Source organism: Verticillium dahliae, genomic scaffold (assembly GCF_000150675.1).
Source record: "Verticillium dahliae VdLs.17 supercont1.4 genomic scaffold, whole genome shotgun sequence".
Classification (NCBI taxonomy): domain Eukaryota; kingdom Fungi; phylum Ascomycota; class Sordariomycetes; order Glomerellales; family Plectosphaerellaceae; genus Verticillium; species Verticillium dahliae.
The window spans coordinates 789,226-804,726 of NW_009276925.1; the positions used below are offsets into that span (position 1 = coordinate 789,226).

A 15,501-nucleotide genomic window follows, 5' to 3' on the forward strand; every position below is an offset into this window, starting at 1 on the left:
GAGAGGAGAAAGGAGGGGTGCTAGTGTCCCTCCATTGGCTGCTAATCCCCGTCTGTCTTACACTTACCTTTTAGGCGTACCACGTCGTCAGTGTTCACCACCCCACCTCTACACCTCGACTTCAACGTCATGCCCGGCCCCACGACGATTTGGCAACCGCCGCACCCGACGCTGTGGGAACAGACGACGGCGGAGGCGACGGCGACGAGGCAGGCGACGACACCAGGCTGTCCTCGACGTAAACGCCAACCTGTCCCTGGTGATGTGGCGGCGCGACAATGACGACGGTGCCCCGGCCAACATTTGCATCGGCTGGCACCTGGTAGTAGTCGGTACTCGGCTCGAACCCCAACAGCCGTAGTTGTTCCTGCATGATGGCCACCTGGTCCGGCAGCGCAACCTCGCCGGCGTATATGGCGCAAGTAACGCGCCCCTCGGCATTGTCGAAGAACTGGCGGTTGTCTCGGTACAGTCGCCGCACTCGCTTCATCATCTGCCGCACGTTGGCGTCGCCGGCGTCGGGTCGCTGCGAGTGCAAGTCCGGCAGCGGCGGGATGTGAGCAAGAATGACGGCGCGCTCAGAGGCAATGGCGACGACGGAACAGGACCCCAGCCCTGCCGTGCCCACGGCCTGGTGGACGTTGAAAGGGACGAAGGCTGCCTCGTGCATGTCGACGAGATGGGTCGACTGGCGCGCCGCCCAAAAGTCAAAGGTGCCAGGGACATACGTGAAGGCCATGATCGATCTGGTCGGGGAACGCGGCGCAGGGCAGCGAGACGAGCCGCTAGGGGCAGTGAAGACAGGCGGCGAGGGCAAGCGAAAGCAAGCGAAGGAGGGTGAGCGGATGTCAGTGACATGGAGAGAGTGGGATGGCCTGCCAATGTCCTCGCTGCCTCTGGCTTTAGCCTCTGTTTCTGGGCAAGGTGCTGGGCCCGTCTGAAAGTGGGATGCGGGCGCTTTATGCGTGGCGAGAACGATCAAGTCTATGATTTCCACACACGAGACGATCAACGGCATGTCAAGGCGGCAGCAAACAGGCCAGGCATATGCACGTCTGTGTTGGCTGGCATGTTGGCTGGCCGGCTGCTCATGCGGGCGGGTTATGCAATCAAACCCTCGACCAGACGGCAGCCGTTGTTTTTTTCCCCATGATTGGACGGTGAGTGCCACAGGCAGCTGCCCGGCCCAGTCACATTGATCCGAGGTCGCCGTTTGAACAAGAACAAGCACATGATACGTACGTATGGGGCTATAGTTGCGGCTTTGATGGCTGATGGCTGATGGCTGATGGCTGTGCTACCCCTACGTCTCAAAAGTACTGGATCGGGGCTTCTGCTGGCGTGCCCCGGAGCCTCTGAACCCCCGCGATCTGGCCCTTCAGTACAGTGCTGGCGCCCCCCCCACTCCCCCCCCCCCCCTTCCCCCACCCCATCAGACAGCCAGTGTATCTGGAGCTTTCACAGGGCCCTGGTCCCTGTCAGCCCTGCTATCGCTACCTGCTCATCCTTGTGTCTTAGCTCTGCCGAAGCCGACCAGATTGTCCCCATCAACTGGAAGCGCACGGCTTGCTCTCATTCGAGTACCTCGTACAGGATGCAAGATCCCGTCTCGGAAGCTTTCTCGGCACCCGTTTGGCTTTTAGCATTCGGTCTTCTGGGGTCCATGTCGGGCGACTCTGACGGCCATTCATCGATCGAATGAATCATCTTCAGAATCACGCAACCAGCCATGCTGAGCATGCTGCCGTGCGACAGTGAGATAGATCGCTGGCACACCGCTGGCCGGATCGTCGTCTCCGGACTCGCCCCCCCCAGCCTCGTGGTGAGCCACCTGGCGACAGCTGACTTGTCCCAATCGGTGACGCGGATGCTGTTGGTCCCGCCTCGAGCCTCCTTCAGAGCTACGCAGACCTCAACGTCGACGGCTCCTCCTTCTCCAAATGCACCTCGCCCGGTGTTCACCTCAACACAATCAACATGGCACCCTCCGGTTTCAGACAGCTCGCACACGACACCACGTTGTATCTGATCCTCTTGGTCCTGGTTTCCACATTGGGATCCCTTCAGTTCGGATTCCATATCGTATGCCTTGACCCCTCCTCCCCTCCTCTTCCAAGTCACCTTGGAGTGCCTCCGCTCTCTAACCAATCCTACCCTCCAGGCCGAACTCAACGCTCCTCAAGATGTCATATCCTGCAAGAAGCGAGCCATACCGCATCGCTCTGATCCAACGAGACTAATCCGCCACGACAACCCTCCACCAGAGAACCCGGGTTTGCTCCCAAAATGTATACCTATGAATGATGCCGCCTTCTCGACCGTCTCCTCTGCATTCGTTGTCGGTGGACTGATTGGGGCCCTGGCTGCTGGTCCTTTCGCCTCGAAGCGTGGTCGCCTGTCGGCTATGCGCGTCACAGCCCTCGTCTTCCTTGCCGGCTCCGCGTTCGAGACCATTGCCCCCAGCGTGGCCCTGCTCGTCATCGGCCGCCTCTTGTCGGGTGCTGCAGCCGGAGCTGCGACCGTTGTTGTGCCTCTTTACGTCAGCGAAATTGCGCCTCCCAAGGAGCGCGGCCTGTTTGGCTTTATGACACAGATCTCGATCAACCTGGGCATTCTCTTGACGCAGACGCTCGGCTTCTTCCTGAGCCATGGTGATTCCTGGCGCATCATCCTGGCCACCGGCGCCATTATCGCACTGGTCCAGTCTTTCGGCCTGCTTTTCGTCCCTGAGAGCCCGGCTTGGCTGGCCGCCAACGGGGACGTGAATGGTGCCCGCCGCATCTTGCAGCGCATCCGTGGTAAGGATTTTGACATTGCCGAAGAAGTCGAGAGCTGGAACGGCGAAGGACGCAGCGCAGAGCAGCAAGGACTTCTGGCTCAGACCGAGCCTGAAGACGCCGACTCGGCACCACTGTCTGTGGGCAGGACAACCGGAAGACATCTTGGCTTCCTCGAGGTCGTCAAGGATCCCCTCTACCGCCCAGCCATCATTGCTGTCGTCGGCGTCATGTTTGCCCAACAGTTGATCGGCATCAACTCGGTCATCATGTACTCCGTCTCGCTGCTTGCCGACCTTCTCCCCATCAGCTCTGCTCTGTTGACTATCCTCATCTCCGTCATTGGCCTCTTTATGACCATCGCCTGCGCTCCCCTGCCAGACCGTCTCGGCCGCAAGGCCTGTATTCTCGCGTCCATCATCGGGCAGGGCTCCAGCGCCCTGATCCTTGCGCTGTCAATTCGCTTGGGCATCAAGTTCCTGTCCGCCAATTCTGTTGCCTTCTTTGTCGCCTTCTTTGCTGTGGGCCTGGGTCCCGTGCCGTTCATCCTCGCTTCGGAGCTCGTCGGTCAGGAAGCCGTCGGCGCTACGCAATCATGGTGCCTTGCTGCCAACTACGTCGCCACTTTCCTCGTCGCGCAGTTCTTCCCCTTGATCAACACGGCACTGAACAGCGCCCTCGGGGGCGCGGGCTGGGTGTACTTTATCTTTGCCGGGTTCGCCGCGCTTTTCGCCCTCTTCACTGTGTGGAGGATACCCGAGACAAAGGGCAAGAAGGACTGGAATGAAGTGTGGGGACGCTCGCAGAGGTTGGACTGAGCGCGCTGGGTTGCGCCATATTGACCTCATCTTGGCATGGGCATATCAAACGCGAGTTGCACGTAGATGCATTATACCACCGTGTGGACCAGCGCGTGGGATCCTCCGTCATCAGTCTCTCTCGTGCTTGGTGTCCTGAGTGTCTTGGCCACAGTGCGTAGTACTTGTTGTCTGTGCCAAAGGTTCCCTCCAACTCACACCAACCTACCGTGAGCAGTCTCTGGACTCGCATAGTTGCTTTTTTATGCTCCCTGACGGGCTCTGGAGCAGATATCGGAGTCTCTCGGGCTTCCAGCGTGCCGGACCGGCTTGCCATTTTAGTCACGGTGTAGTACATCCTGCCAGAAAGACATAAGGAACAGTTCGACCTGCATGCGATTTTAATTTCTGATATGAATGGGATTGCGAGCTTGGGCAGAATCCATAGGTATAATACGATGCAGTTTCATATTTCGGATTGACCCATGCGAGCTTGATGACTTTGACAGCTTTTCTGTTGGAGCTATAAGCAGACTGAAGGCTTTCACGGCTCTTGTTGGCCTGCAGGACCCGTGTTTCAGATCAGCTGCAGCGTTCCTCTTCGATATGGAGCAAGGGTACACTGTCGCCTCAGAACCCAGCCTGTTCATCAAGCTCATGGTTGTTACCAGTATCAAGAATTGAGTCTTGTCAGGAGTGTTTTGGCCAGTTGCCTTCCCACGTCAACCTACGGGCAGCGTGCAAAACAAAGCATGGCGGTAGCAGCTGGATCGGTGCCATCCCTATCGGAATTATTCATCGCCGTAGTATTGCCTTGGGGACTAATCTGAAGCCCCCAGAAGGCGCTGCGGAAAGATCCTCGGAGCCTCTGGAGGATTGTCGCAGCAAGACTCGACGTGGAAGTAATAACACCATCCAATCGCCCGCTTCATCGCCCCATGACAATGACTGCCCACGAGGCGACTGTTAGCTATATATTATTCTCTTGGAAAATTAACAGACTACGCAGCAGCCATCTTGCACCGAGCCCTATCTTCACGCCTCATTCGGCTGGAACAGCCGTCTGCTCTTGATTGTCTGTTCCAGCTGCATGATGCCGGCTTTGATGCCATCAACAACGTAGATGTTGCCGCCCTTCTCCTTTCCATACTGCGCAACGGCCGTGGACCGAATAATGTCCTCCAATCCAGCCATGCCTCCACACCCCATCGCAATGCAGCTAACGCCGCCATCGCCGAGGAGCTTCCTCGTCGCCTCCTCAAGCTTGGCCTTGACCTCCTCCGGGCTCACGTGGTGGAAATCTCCCGCAGTCAGACCCGACGAGACGACACCCTTGAACTTGGTGTTGCCGCCGCCGCCGATCTGGCCCAGATACCCCGTCACGCCGTCGGCGAGATGCTTCTCCCAGAACGAACCGGTCGTGACGATGCCCCACTGGCTCGGCGGCGCCCCGACAATGGTCTGCGGCAGCAACGCCGTCGCTGTGAGGATGCTCGCCTCGAATATGCCCGTCACGGCGAGGCGGTCGCCGTACTGCCTGGACAGGCGGTCGACGAGGGTGTGGACGCTGTAGCAGGCGACGAGGACGCCGTCGTACTTCTCGAGCTCGCCAGAGTGAGCGAGGTCCTTGAGGACAATCTCGGTGCTGCTTTCTATGTGTTCGCCATTGTCGATGCTGGGGGGGCTTTCTGGCGGGGCTGTGTAGGTGTAGACTTTGATAGACTTGGGGACGGGAAGAGAGTTGAAGTAAGCCTGCTATCTGGCACCGCAAGCGGGTGGTCTGACTTACATCGTTGGAGGTCATGCCTTTGACGGCTGTTTCCATCCCATGGGTCATGTCTTGGGATGAATTGGGGTTAATGACCAGGATATTGATTGGTCGCTGCGCCATGATGACGGCTGATATGGAACACCTTTTGACAGTGAGTGAGATGGACGTGTGTGCTCGATGATGATCTTCTCATGGCGTTGCGCCGTCTTCTTCACCCTCCTTCACTTATCTGCTCAACCCCTCCCGTGTAAGACCTCAAGTCGCGCTTACATCAATCTACCTTACTGGCGCAGGACGGGAACAAGTGGGGACCTATCCTAATTGCCGCTGATCCCTGGTGATTGGTGAATACGATCTCAAACGCTCACGAGAAGCTGGTGAGTGAGCGAGCCAGCTGCGGGGTATCACGTGATGAAGCTCTCAGCCACCACTTGATGACGGGGGCGGCGGGAGCCGTGGCAGGAAGCCCAGGCGAGCAAAGGCGAGGTTGGTCGGTGCGCTTACCATACCCCACCACCGACAACGCCTGCCTTACGTAGCATCACCCGCACTCCTGATCTCCCAATCCCCTCCTCGTGTGTTGGCAAGCTTCCAGAGGCCGTGCGATTCGACATCGACTTTCTCCCTCCACCTGCAGGCTATTCGCAGCTCTCGCGAACACACTTCAAGATGGCGGAGGCACCAATTGGTATGTACCCTTTGGTCGTCCGCTGCCGCTCCGCCTGCTCTGGCTCTGGCTGCCGCCGACTCCCGTACCTGGCTAACGACGTCACGCAGTCCTCGACGGAGGAACCGGCTTCCTCAAGGTCGGCTATGCCGCGCAGAACTTTCCCGAGTTCCAATACCCATCGATGGTCGGACGGCCAATCCTGCGAACGGAGGAAAAGGGCGACAATGACTTGGCCATCAAGGACATTATGTGCGGTGACGAGGCGGCCGCGGCGCGCACCATGCTTCAGATCAGCTACCCGATGGAGAACGGCATTGTGAAGAAGTGGGATGACATGCAGCACCTCTGGGACTACACCTTTTTCGAGAAGATGAAGGTCGACCCGCGCGGCCGCAAGATCCTCCTCACAGAGCCTCCCATGAACCCGCTGAGGAACCGCGAGCAGATGTGCGAGGTCATGTTCGACCGGTACGGCTTCGGCGGCGTCTACGTTGCGATCCAGGCCGTGCTGGCGCTCTACGCCCAGGGTACGTTCTGGAATGGAGCTTGGAAGGCGCACGCGGAAGACTAACAGACGTAGGCCTCAGCTCCGGCGTTGTCGTCGATTCGGGTGACGGCGTCACCCACATTGTGCCCGTGTACGAATCCGTCGTACTGAACCACCTGACGCGGCGACTGGATGTCGCGGGCCGCGACGTCACGCGCAACCTCATCGCGCTGCTGCTCCGCCGCGGTTACGCGCTCAACCGAACGGCCGACTTTGAGACGGTGCGCCAGATCAAGGAGAAGCTCTGCTACGTCTCGTACGACCTGGAGCTCGACAAGCGGCTGAGCGAGGACACTACGACGCTCGTGGAGAGCTACACGCTGCCGGACGGCCGCGTGATCCGCGTCGGCAGCGAGCGCTTCGAGGCACCCGAGTGTCTGTTCCAGCCGCACCTCGTCGACTGCGAGCAGCCGGGCATGGCCGAATTCCTGTTCAACACGATCCAGGCGGCCGATGTCGACGTGCGTTCGTCGCTGTTCAAGGCCATCGTCCTGTCGGGCGGTAGCAGCATGTACCCTGGTCTTCCGTCACGTTTGGAAAAAGAGTTGAAGCAGCTGTGGCTCACGCGCGTCCTGGGCGGCAACCCTGAGCGGTTAAGCAAGTTTAAGGTCCGGATAGAGGACCCGCCGCGCCGAAGGCACATGGTCTTCCTGGGAGGTGCCGTGCTCGCCAACATCATGGCGGACAAGGAGAGCATGTGGGTGACCAAGGCTGAGTGGGACGAGCAGGGCCCGCGGGTGCTCGAAAAGCTTGGTCCTCGATAAGTGGTCTCACAGGGTGGTAGGCCGAAAGGGGTTTGATTTTTTCCAGCCACGATTAGAAGCAGAGCATGATAAAAAAAAAGTTGAATCGACTTGGTTCCCCGTGCGAGTTGATTTGTCTACCTGCCTACCTACCTACATGGGTGTTATGCTGGCTGTCCGCCTACCCAGCCAGGTAAGACACGGAACCGTGCTGAGGTTGCATTGGCCGCGAGCATACTGTGTCGGGTGGGAGACTATCCGCACCGTGGCGGCGCAGCCCCGTTCGGTGTGACACGCGCGCATCTCACTCACTCACCACAGGTAGTCAAGGTCTAAGTACCTAGGCAGGTAGGAAGGGAAGACAGGAAGGTGCCATGCCGTTAGCTCAGGCGCAGTCCGCCTGGCCTCTCATCAGTCGCTTCCGTGTCATTTTCGCCAGACAGCAAACACCAAGGCTACCTACCTACCCTCTTACATATTCTCATCACAATATCTAGGCGGTTGACGACGTGTGTCAGATATACTCAGTCTCAACTGTTGGCACATCCTTAACCATTCTTCGGCGTCCAATTTAGCCAGTAGTGCATCACAACCACACAACGCGACTGCACTGGACCGCCACCGCAGCTGCCGTGTCACTTCAAGTTTTCCACCCGCCCCAGGCAAGGAGACAATTTGTTTGCCATCATCTCCAACGCCCGTCAGGTCTCCAAGCGACGTGCGCCCTACCTTCGAACATCATCAGCAGGAAGCAAAACTACGCGACTCATTGCCGATTGGACGTTGGCAAACAATCCTCACTCGTCTGTCCGTCCGTTCGCACGTTGCTTGATCCTGCTTGGATCGACAAACCGACCGAACGACCGACGGGCCTACGCGGCCTTCTACCCGCGACAGCTTGTTGTTGCTAAATGATCCAGCGGCATTCCCTTCACCTCCATCGGCCTACCCCACCAAACCGGTAGTTTGGTTGTCGCACTCAGCCGGCGTCCTGCTTGCCTGAACCATCTACCGGGATTCGGACGGAGAAACAGCGAGTCACTCTGGCGTTGGGGAGCCGAGCCAAGCGACCGACCGAGCCATTGAATCTGAGAGCCACTGAATCTGAGAGCCACTGAGCCAACGAGCCTCCAAACCCCGGAAAACCCGAATGAGGGGGCAAAAGAATCTGAACAGATCCACGAGAGATTGGAGCGGAGACGATGAGTCTGACGAATCCGCCATCCGCCGCTTCGGGTCCCTCTTCAGTATCAGGGGTTAGAACCGGCAATCTGAAGAGGAGTGTGCAAGCGGCTTTTGAAGGTACGTTGTGTCTGCGCTTTCTCTTCTAGTGTATTCGCGGCATGGCACAGCTCTCGTCCGTCGCTTGATCACCATGGTTTCTACCAACTTGGCATCATTATCCATCCCCCTTCCGTCTTACTCCTTCCGTCTTACTCGTTCGTCGTCTCCCATGCCAATCGGGACATATGCATTCATGCCCCATGTTCCATGCCCCATGCTCATCCTTCTCTTGACCTGACTCCGGACCTATCCACTTCTGTCCACATCGTGCGAGCCGATCATGAGGGGGCGCAATCCACACTCTTTCATTCATCCATCCGCAACGCACGTACGCACAAACACACTCACACACACACACGCATACATCTGATCTATCCCCCTTCTTTATTTTTACAGCCTCCCGGGTAGCTACCCGGTGACTGCCCCGGCCTCTGCTACCTGCAACCAACCTGCGAGTGCGCATGTTTGTTTGTGCTTGTGCATGTTCCAGCCTGTAACTGGTCCCCCCCTCATCAATGCTCCACCGGCTTGTGAGAGACGCCACTTGTCTTTGGGTCGCCTGAGCGTGGGGAAAAGGACTGCATCCATCCACTTGATCGATTTTTTGGATCATTTCCATTCGGGACCCAGGTCAGGTCGGGCACCGCAGCCACAACAGGTCGGCTCTCGCCTTTTGTCTTTCAACCCCTCGAACCCCTGCTTTCGGGCCTTGCTTTTTGGCGCGCTCTACCGACCTACACTGCATGCTGCACTCATATGAGCACTTTCACTCCCCCCCGTATGCCTTTCGAGTCTTTCATCTTCCTGGGATTGTTTTGGCCCATGCCACAGTCGGGATACTCGACGCACTCGAACGTACCCGACATCCGGCGGTGTGAGCCTTCGGCCGGTTCTTCTCCATAGCGTACCACACCACACCCTATCGAAGGGGAATCTCGGATATTACAGTCTCGTCTCACCAGCTTCTTCTTTACAAGATCCGCATCATCAAATGGGCAGGCTGCTTTGATATTTGTCCTTATTTGCGAGTGCAAGCGGCCACTTGTCTCTCACCTCTTCAAATCCTCAGCCATGTGGAGAGGCGTCGGATACGGCGGGCTTAACAGTTCCTGTACATGACCTACATCCTTACTTTCACGTCATCATGTGTTACACTACGCCAGGGGCTGACAATGCGTTATAGATCCTACAGATCGAGGTACCGGACATGTTGCCTACCAGTCCAAGGTACGCGTCATAGAGAGGTACAAGGTCATTGGCTTCATTAGCAGCGGAACATATGGCCGTGTCTACAAGGCTGTTGGCCGGCAAGGCCAGAAGGGCGAGTTTGCCATCAAGAAGTTTAAACCCGATAAGGAGGGCGAGCAAATCTCGTACACAGGCATTTCTCAGAGTGCCATCCGCGAGATGTCGCTTTGCAGCGAGTTGAAACATCCCAACGTTATCAGACTCGTCGAGATCATCCTGGAGGACAAGTGCATTTTTATGGTGTTTGAATATGCGGAGCACGACCTTCTCCAAATTATCCACCACCACACACAACAACCCCGGCACCCGATTCCTTCGCAGACGGTCAAAAGCATCATGTTCCAGCTGCTGAACGGTTGCCAGTACATCCACTCCAACTGGGTTCTGCATCGCGATCTGAAGCCCGCCAACATCATGGTCACTTCGGCTGGCGAGGTCAAGGTTGGCGATTTGGGTCTTGCCCGTCGCTTTGACAAGCCCTTGCACTCACTCTTCAGCGGTGATAAGGTCGTCGTCACTATATGGTATCGCGCTCCCGAGCTCATCCTAGGTTCCAGGCATTACACGCCTGCCATTGACATGTGGGCTGTTGGCTGTATCTTTGCAGAATTGTTGTCCCTGCGTCCCATATTCAAGGGAGAGGAGGCCAAGATGGACAGCAAGAAGACTGTTCCGTTTCAGCGGAACCAGATGCAAAAGATTGTGGACATCATGGGTCTGCCGACCAAAGAGCGCTGGCCGCTGTTATCTTCCATGCCAGAGTACGCCCAGCTCGCGACGCTGCAGCCACCCATGTCCTCTGCACACCATCACCACCGGAGTCATCATCAAAATCTGCCACAGGGCTCCAACCTTGAAAAGTGGTATTGGAGTACGGTCAGCCAAGGTGCTGCGAGCAATGCGTCGCAGGCGTCGCAATCTTCCGGACCTCTTGTGTCTCTAGGCGTTGAAGGCTTCAAACTCCTCTCGAGTCTGTTGGAGTATGACCCTCTGGAACGACTTACGGCCGCTAAGGCGCTGCAACATCCGTTCTTCAGCACGGGTGACCGACTGACAGCTGGGGCGTTCGAAGGGCTGAAGAATGAATACCCTCACAGGAGAGTGAGTCAGGACGACAACGATATCAGGACGGGTAGTTTGCCGGGCACTAAGAGGAGTGGTCTGCCTGACGATTCATTGAGGCCGTCCAAGAGGGCGAAGGAGTGACGACCTGAAATCATAGGCTTGTGGCTTCGAATTTCGATTGTTGGTTACGCTGGCATTGGCGTTCTGCATGGGCTGCAAGTAAATAGGTTTTGTAGCAGAGGTGTACCGGAGTTTGTATTCTTAGGACAGCATAGCATGCTTCTACTATCTAGCAGACACGGTCAAGACACCACATCCCACTGCCAATCACTATTACAATCGAGACAAGTGCATGGTCACGATCAATCACTAGGTTGAAAGACGCTGGAATGTCTTATCGGGCCAACACGAGTGGGCTGACACCGTTATTGAGCCTGGCACAGGAGGTGCTCGGTCAAAACATCACACGAAACCACCACTACAGTCAACAGGTCATTTTGGATGCATTGTATTGAGAGAATCATGAACCCATTCCCTTCCGATTTCGCCTCGTACTCTAAAGAGCCAATTTTTATCGACACGCGAGAAAAAGTGCCGAGGGATACAACGAGCCCGTACGTAATGCACAAAAGACCCGCCAGAGGAAGGAAGCCCCAAAGAATCTCTGGCCCTCCAGACTCCCTCCCCCAATCCGCTCCGCTCCGGCCGGGCAGAGGGCGCGCCGCGGGACCCTTCGATCTCTTTTCTCCATCGGTCGAGGAGGAGGCCCGGCCGGGTGGGTATCGACTGTCGCCCTGGGGTCGTGACCCGTTTAAGTCTCCTTCTTCTTCTTGGCACCCTTGACCTTCGCGGTACCGCGCAGCGTCTTCTGGCGGTTCTTGCGCTGCTTGCCTGTGGGAACATGTTAGCTGGCTGACGTGCGCTTGCGGAGGCCGCCATTGTCGTCGTCATCTCGCTGTATGATGGCGACGCCATGACGGTTGTGGTGAGGACGTACGCTGCTGCCTGCTGGCCTTCTCGATCTTGGTGGCGAGGCCGACGCGGATGAGGCGGTAGCGGGGCTCGAACTTCTTCATGGCCTCGGGGGAGTCGTAGACGAGGGCGAAGCCGGTGGTCTTGCCGCCACCGAACTGGGTGCGCAGACCAAAGACGGAGATCTGGTCCTTGACGGCCTTGTACATGGAGCCGAGCTTCTCGCGGAGCTCCTCCTTGGAGATGTTGGCACGGCCAGGGTGGAGGATGTCACTGGAACACACACGCTAGGTCAGCATATTTTGTTCTGTTGGATCACATGGCCTCGCACTCCGCGTATCCCAAGTATCTCATCCAAGAAGGCACGCTCAGGCAGTCGGACAGCCACGAGTTGTTTGGTTTGTGTTTGTGTGTGTATTGTTATTCCTCCCTCTTTTTTCTTCTTTTCCCTTGTCCGTTCGCGGTTCGAGTATCGATGAGAAATCGGTCGGCCTCGAGCATGATCGTCTGGCGATCGTTGTCGGAAGGTCGGTTTGTTTTCTGCATCGTCGTGGCCTTCTCGGATTGGGAGGGGAGGATACACGGGGCAAACTTGCGCAAGAGGCTGTGGGATGTCTGGAAGGTAAAAACTCACACGACCATCTGCTTGCGGCCAAGCAGGGGGTTGCGGATGAACTTGCGCGTACGCAGCGTGACGGGGGCGTCGGAATCCGCCATCTTTGCGACTGATGGGTGTTGATGTCTCGTGAGGATTGGCGAGGAGACAGGTGCCTGTTGGGTCAGTCGTTCGAGGTTGTCGAGATATTGTGATGGGGCGGCGAGAATGAAAATTCGCGGAGGGGCGGCCTACTGGACTCGCTTAGCCGTGGGCAGGCAAGCCCTAGGAATCTGTGCTGCCTTGGGGCTCAGGCCGTCGGCTGGCGTGGTCTGATCACGTGATGTTGATCCATTCTTGTGTTGCATCTCGCACTGTGGATTAACTTCACTGGGGACGGTCACTGGTATGGTCAAGGCTGATGATAGTCAATGCTGTGAAGCACAGTAGCATCAAGCTGCTGCGACTCAAGCAATCAAGCCCGTAAATCACTTCTCAGGAAACTCCTGGCACTTAGATGGATTTGTGGTTTGGAGGTTTCGCCATCACCGACGAGCCCTTACTGGCCAGGCGCAAGTGCCCTTTCAGTAGGAGCCATATCCACACTTATAATTGCTACACCAACTCGAGTAATCAACGGTGTTTGCGGTGTTGCATGTCTCGAGACTCTCACGATGCATGACACGGGTGTGCTTTCCCAGGCCCAGGTCAATCGATTCTGTCGTCAATTCTTGCAACTAGAGCGAGATCTTGATTACCCAGAAGGACCAGTCCTACGCCAGGAGGGCACACAGAAAGCCATATACGAGCAACTGTTCTCTCCTGACGGCCCCAGCTACTCCCCGCCAGTAAGGTACCAGCTCAGGGTCCTGAAAGAGTTGGTACAGAGGGTTGAATCCAGCATTGAGGACTGGGACACCCATGTATGTGCCTGGCGAACATCCAACACTCCCTGCTGTAGTCTAACGAGGTATCAGGGCGTCTCCGAGGATCTCATGGATGCACTTGCGGAACTGCTCGCCTCTCCCATCCCTCCAGAGACGTTTGGCGCCCAGCAAAAGTCCTATGTGACATATCATCTGTCCGAGCTCACACAGACGGCGACTTCCCAAGAGGCTGCAAATCCAGAGATCACACTCCTGGAGGCCCGATCATTGATCTCGGCCTCTGGGACTACTGGCCTTCGTACGTGGGAGGCAGCGCTTCATCTGGGCCAGTATTTTTGCGCCAACCCAGAACTAATTCGCGGCAAGCGTGTGCTAGAGCTCGGTGCTGGCACCGGCTATCTGGCCATTTTATGTGCGAAGCACCTCTGTGCGGCACAGGTCATTGCCTCTGACGGGTCTGACGATGTCATCAACAACTTGCCAGAGTCTTTCTTCCTGAACGACCTGCAAGACAGCCCGATAATCACTCCGATGGATCTCAAATGGGGCCACGCACTTGTCGGCACGGAGGACCAACAGTGGAACCACGGCATTCCTCTCGACGTTGTTTTTGGCGCAGATATCACGTATGATCAGAGCATCATACCACCGTTGATCGGAACCATTGAGGAGCTTTTCGGCATGTTTCCTCAGGTCGAGGTCCTCATCTCGGCAACGGAACGCAACGAGGCCACTTTCAATGCTTTTCAGAGTCGTTGCCGCGATGCAGGCATGGAGTTGCATGAGCTGTCCTTCCCGATAGCACCCGAAGCCGAGCAGGCCGGCCCGTTCTACAGCGACGCTGTGCCTATTCGAATTTGTAGGATACGAAAATCATGAATGCCAGGCGATACTACAGCAACTGTCAACATTACTGCTCAATTACGCCAGCTCCCTGTCCCGAAATGGACAGAGCCATGAACGAGACGCGAGGCCAATGGTAGCAAACTTTGCTCCTACAGATAACATTTTTTTCTAATTCGCCATAGGCCCTCACTTCGAAGAGCTGTTTGCAACGATCAATCTGTAGTTTGTCATCATTGTGTCATGTTCGCTCCAGCCATTTGCCAACTTGTCCTCTGATGCGCACCACGGACCCCCATGTTGAACCCACGAGAAGTATACCTCAGGAGACTACCTCGCGAAGTATCATTGTAGTCTCCCCATTTCATGTTGGCAACACCACCTCTTGTCTCGGATGGCCTGGACCTACAGACGGGAACGACTAGCTAGCCAAGTCGCAAAACCGGATTTTGCAAGTTGATTGAGCTTCACTCAAACGCTGAACTCGTCAAGCCCATCATCACGCTCGCGCAAGCTCAAGTGGGCAGTCATCATCAGATAAGAAGCAGACGGCGCCGACGGTTGGGTGGGTTGTCCCCATCAGCCGCAAATCCGGACACTCAAGGTGACCCAACAAGAAAGCTCCGGGTCTTATCCGCCAACCACGGCCTCCTACGCCAGACACAAGTCTCATGGCGAGCGCCCACTCCAGGCCTGGCCTTCGGGGCAGGCGGTCCCTTTCCAAATCAGCTCGGCCGAAAGTCTGCCCCATCCAGGCGGACGTTTAAGGGTCCTACAGCTGATGTGGGGATAGAGCAGGATGCCTCTCTGCCAAGGCGTCGATCATCAGTCCATCAACGTAAGACCGCTGGCCCCGTCTCGATTACGTAGCATTCGAGGGTTTGATGGCTCGGGTCGTCTTTGCACCTCGCCGGCCGCGACCATCACACCACTGACGGGGGAGGCCGCGCGGTGTCATAGGTCAACGGCTTTGCGGCTGCAGAGGCATCAAGCGTCGGCTCAGTTACATTGTCAGCGCTCCAGTTTGGCTGATGGAAACTCTTGATACGCTGTTGGTGTTGCCATGACTGATGCCCATGCATTACTGACTGGTGCTGCATTCCTTTCTGGGGGGGCTGCCAATGGGAGCCCCGTCCGATGTAAAGGGATTCGTCTCTGAGGTCGCAAACGGAAGAAACGTAATACGCGCCGGTGAAACTCCCCGGACTCTCCATTTTCATGCAAAGCAACCTCTCACCTCGATCGGTCCGAAGGATACAACTTGCAAACGAGTCCTTCCGAGACCATCTTCTGGGTGAACAC

The 15,501-nt window shown here is 56.7% G+C and overlaps 7 protein-coding genes across 7 annotated transcripts; 4 read left to right on the forward strand and 3 right to left on the reverse strand.

The window, feature by feature from the left end:
* Positions 1-127: 127 nt before the first annotated feature.
* Positions 128-739, reverse strand: VDAG_02597 (uncharacterized protein; the record flags this gene model as incomplete). The annotated part of the gene is made up of 1 exon (XM_009653250.1): positions 128-739. The coding sequence occupies one exon, from the start codon at positions 737-739 to the stop codon at positions 128-130; it is 612 nt and encodes a 203-aa protein (XP_009651545.1).
* A 990-nt stretch (positions 740-1,729) lies between these two features.
* VDAG_02598 (MFS hexose transporter) lies at positions 1,730-3,595 on the forward strand (the record flags this gene model as incomplete). The annotated part of the gene is made up of 2 exons (XM_009653251.1): positions 1,730-1,822; positions 2,162-3,595. The coding sequence occupies 2 exons, from the start codon at positions 1,730-1,732 to the stop codon at positions 3,593-3,595; spliced, it is 1,527 nt and encodes a 508-aa protein (XP_009651546.1).
* A 1,014-nt stretch (positions 3,596-4,609) lies between these two features.
* VDAG_02599 (uncharacterized protein) lies at positions 4,610-5,465 on the reverse strand (the record flags this gene model as incomplete). The annotated part of the gene is made up of 2 exons (XM_009653252.1): positions 4,610-5,296; positions 5,364-5,465. 2 exons carry the CDS (start codon positions 5,463-5,465, stop codon positions 4,610-4,612), a joined length of 789 nt encoding a protein of 262 aa, XP_009651547.1.
* Positions 5,466-6,014: 549 nt separating this feature from the next.
* On the forward strand, positions 6,015-7,405 carry VDAG_02600 (actin; the record flags this gene model as incomplete). Its single annotated transcript, XM_009653253.1, has 3 exons — positions 6,015-6,033; positions 6,123-6,542; positions 6,596-7,405. The coding sequence occupies 3 exons, from the start codon at positions 6,015-6,017 to the stop codon at positions 7,324-7,326; spliced, it is 1,170 nt and encodes a 389-aa protein (XP_009651548.1). The 3' UTR covers positions 7,327-7,405.
* A 1,822-nt stretch (positions 7,406-9,227) lies between these two features.
* Positions 9,228-11,239, forward strand: VDAG_02601 (meiotic mRNA stability protein kinase SSN3). Its single transcript, XM_009653254.1, has 2 exons — positions 9,228-9,700; positions 9,773-11,239. Exons 1-2 carry the CDS (start codon positions 9,661-9,663, stop codon positions 11,041-11,043), a joined length of 1,311 nt encoding a protein of 436 aa, XP_009651549.1. The 5' UTR covers positions 9,228-9,660; the 3' UTR covers positions 11,044-11,239.
* Positions 11,240-11,618: 379 nt separating this feature from the next.
* On the reverse strand, positions 11,619-12,669 carry VDAG_02602 (40S ribosomal protein S24). Its single transcript, XM_009653255.1, has 3 exons — positions 12,509-12,669; positions 11,900-12,147; positions 11,619-11,793 (listed from the first exon to the last, which is right to left on the reverse strand). Exons 1-3 carry the CDS (start codon positions 12,589-12,591, stop codon positions 11,714-11,716), a joined length of 411 nt encoding a protein of 136 aa, XP_009651550.1. The 5' UTR covers positions 12,592-12,669; the 3' UTR covers positions 11,619-11,713.
* A 414-nt stretch (positions 12,670-13,083) lies between these two features.
* On the forward strand, positions 13,084-14,702 carry VDAG_02603 (FAM86A protein). Its single transcript, XM_009653256.1, has 2 exons — positions 13,084-13,392; positions 13,447-14,702. The coding sequence occupies exons 1-2, from the start codon at positions 13,144-13,146 to the stop codon at positions 14,233-14,235; spliced, it is 1,038 nt and encodes a 345-aa protein (XP_009651551.1). The 5' UTR covers positions 13,084-13,143; the 3' UTR covers positions 14,236-14,702.
* Positions 14,703-15,501: the final 799 nt, after the last annotated feature.

Coding starts and splice junctions, on each gene's coding strand:
- VDAG_02603 (XM_009653256.1), top strand. CDS start 13,144: ATGCATGACACGGGTGTGCTTTCCCAGGCCCAGGTCAATCGATTCTGT. Junction 13,393..13,446: donor TTGAGGACTGGGACACCCAT/GTATGTGCCTGG, acceptor ACGAGGTATCAG/GGCGTCTCCGAGGATCTCAT.
- VDAG_02601 (XM_009653254.1), top strand. CDS start 9,661: ATGTGGAGAGGCGTCGGATACGGCGGGCTTAACAGTTCCT. Junction 9,701..9,772: donor CGGCGGGCTTAACAGTTCCT/GTACATGACCTA, acceptor AATGCGTTATAG/ATCCTACAGATCGAGGTACC.
- VDAG_02602 (XM_009653255.1), bottom strand. CDS start 12,591: ATGGCGGATTCCGACGCCCCCGTCACGCTGCGTACGCGCAAGTTCATC. Junction 12,148..12,508: donor GGCCGCAAGCAGATGGTCGT/GTGAGTTTTTAC, acceptor TGTGTGTTCCAG/TGACATCCTCCACCCTGGCC. Junction 11,794..11,899: donor GAAGGCCAGCAGGCAGCAGC/GTACGTCCTCAC, acceptor ATGTTCCCACAG/GCAAGCAGCGCAAGAACCGC.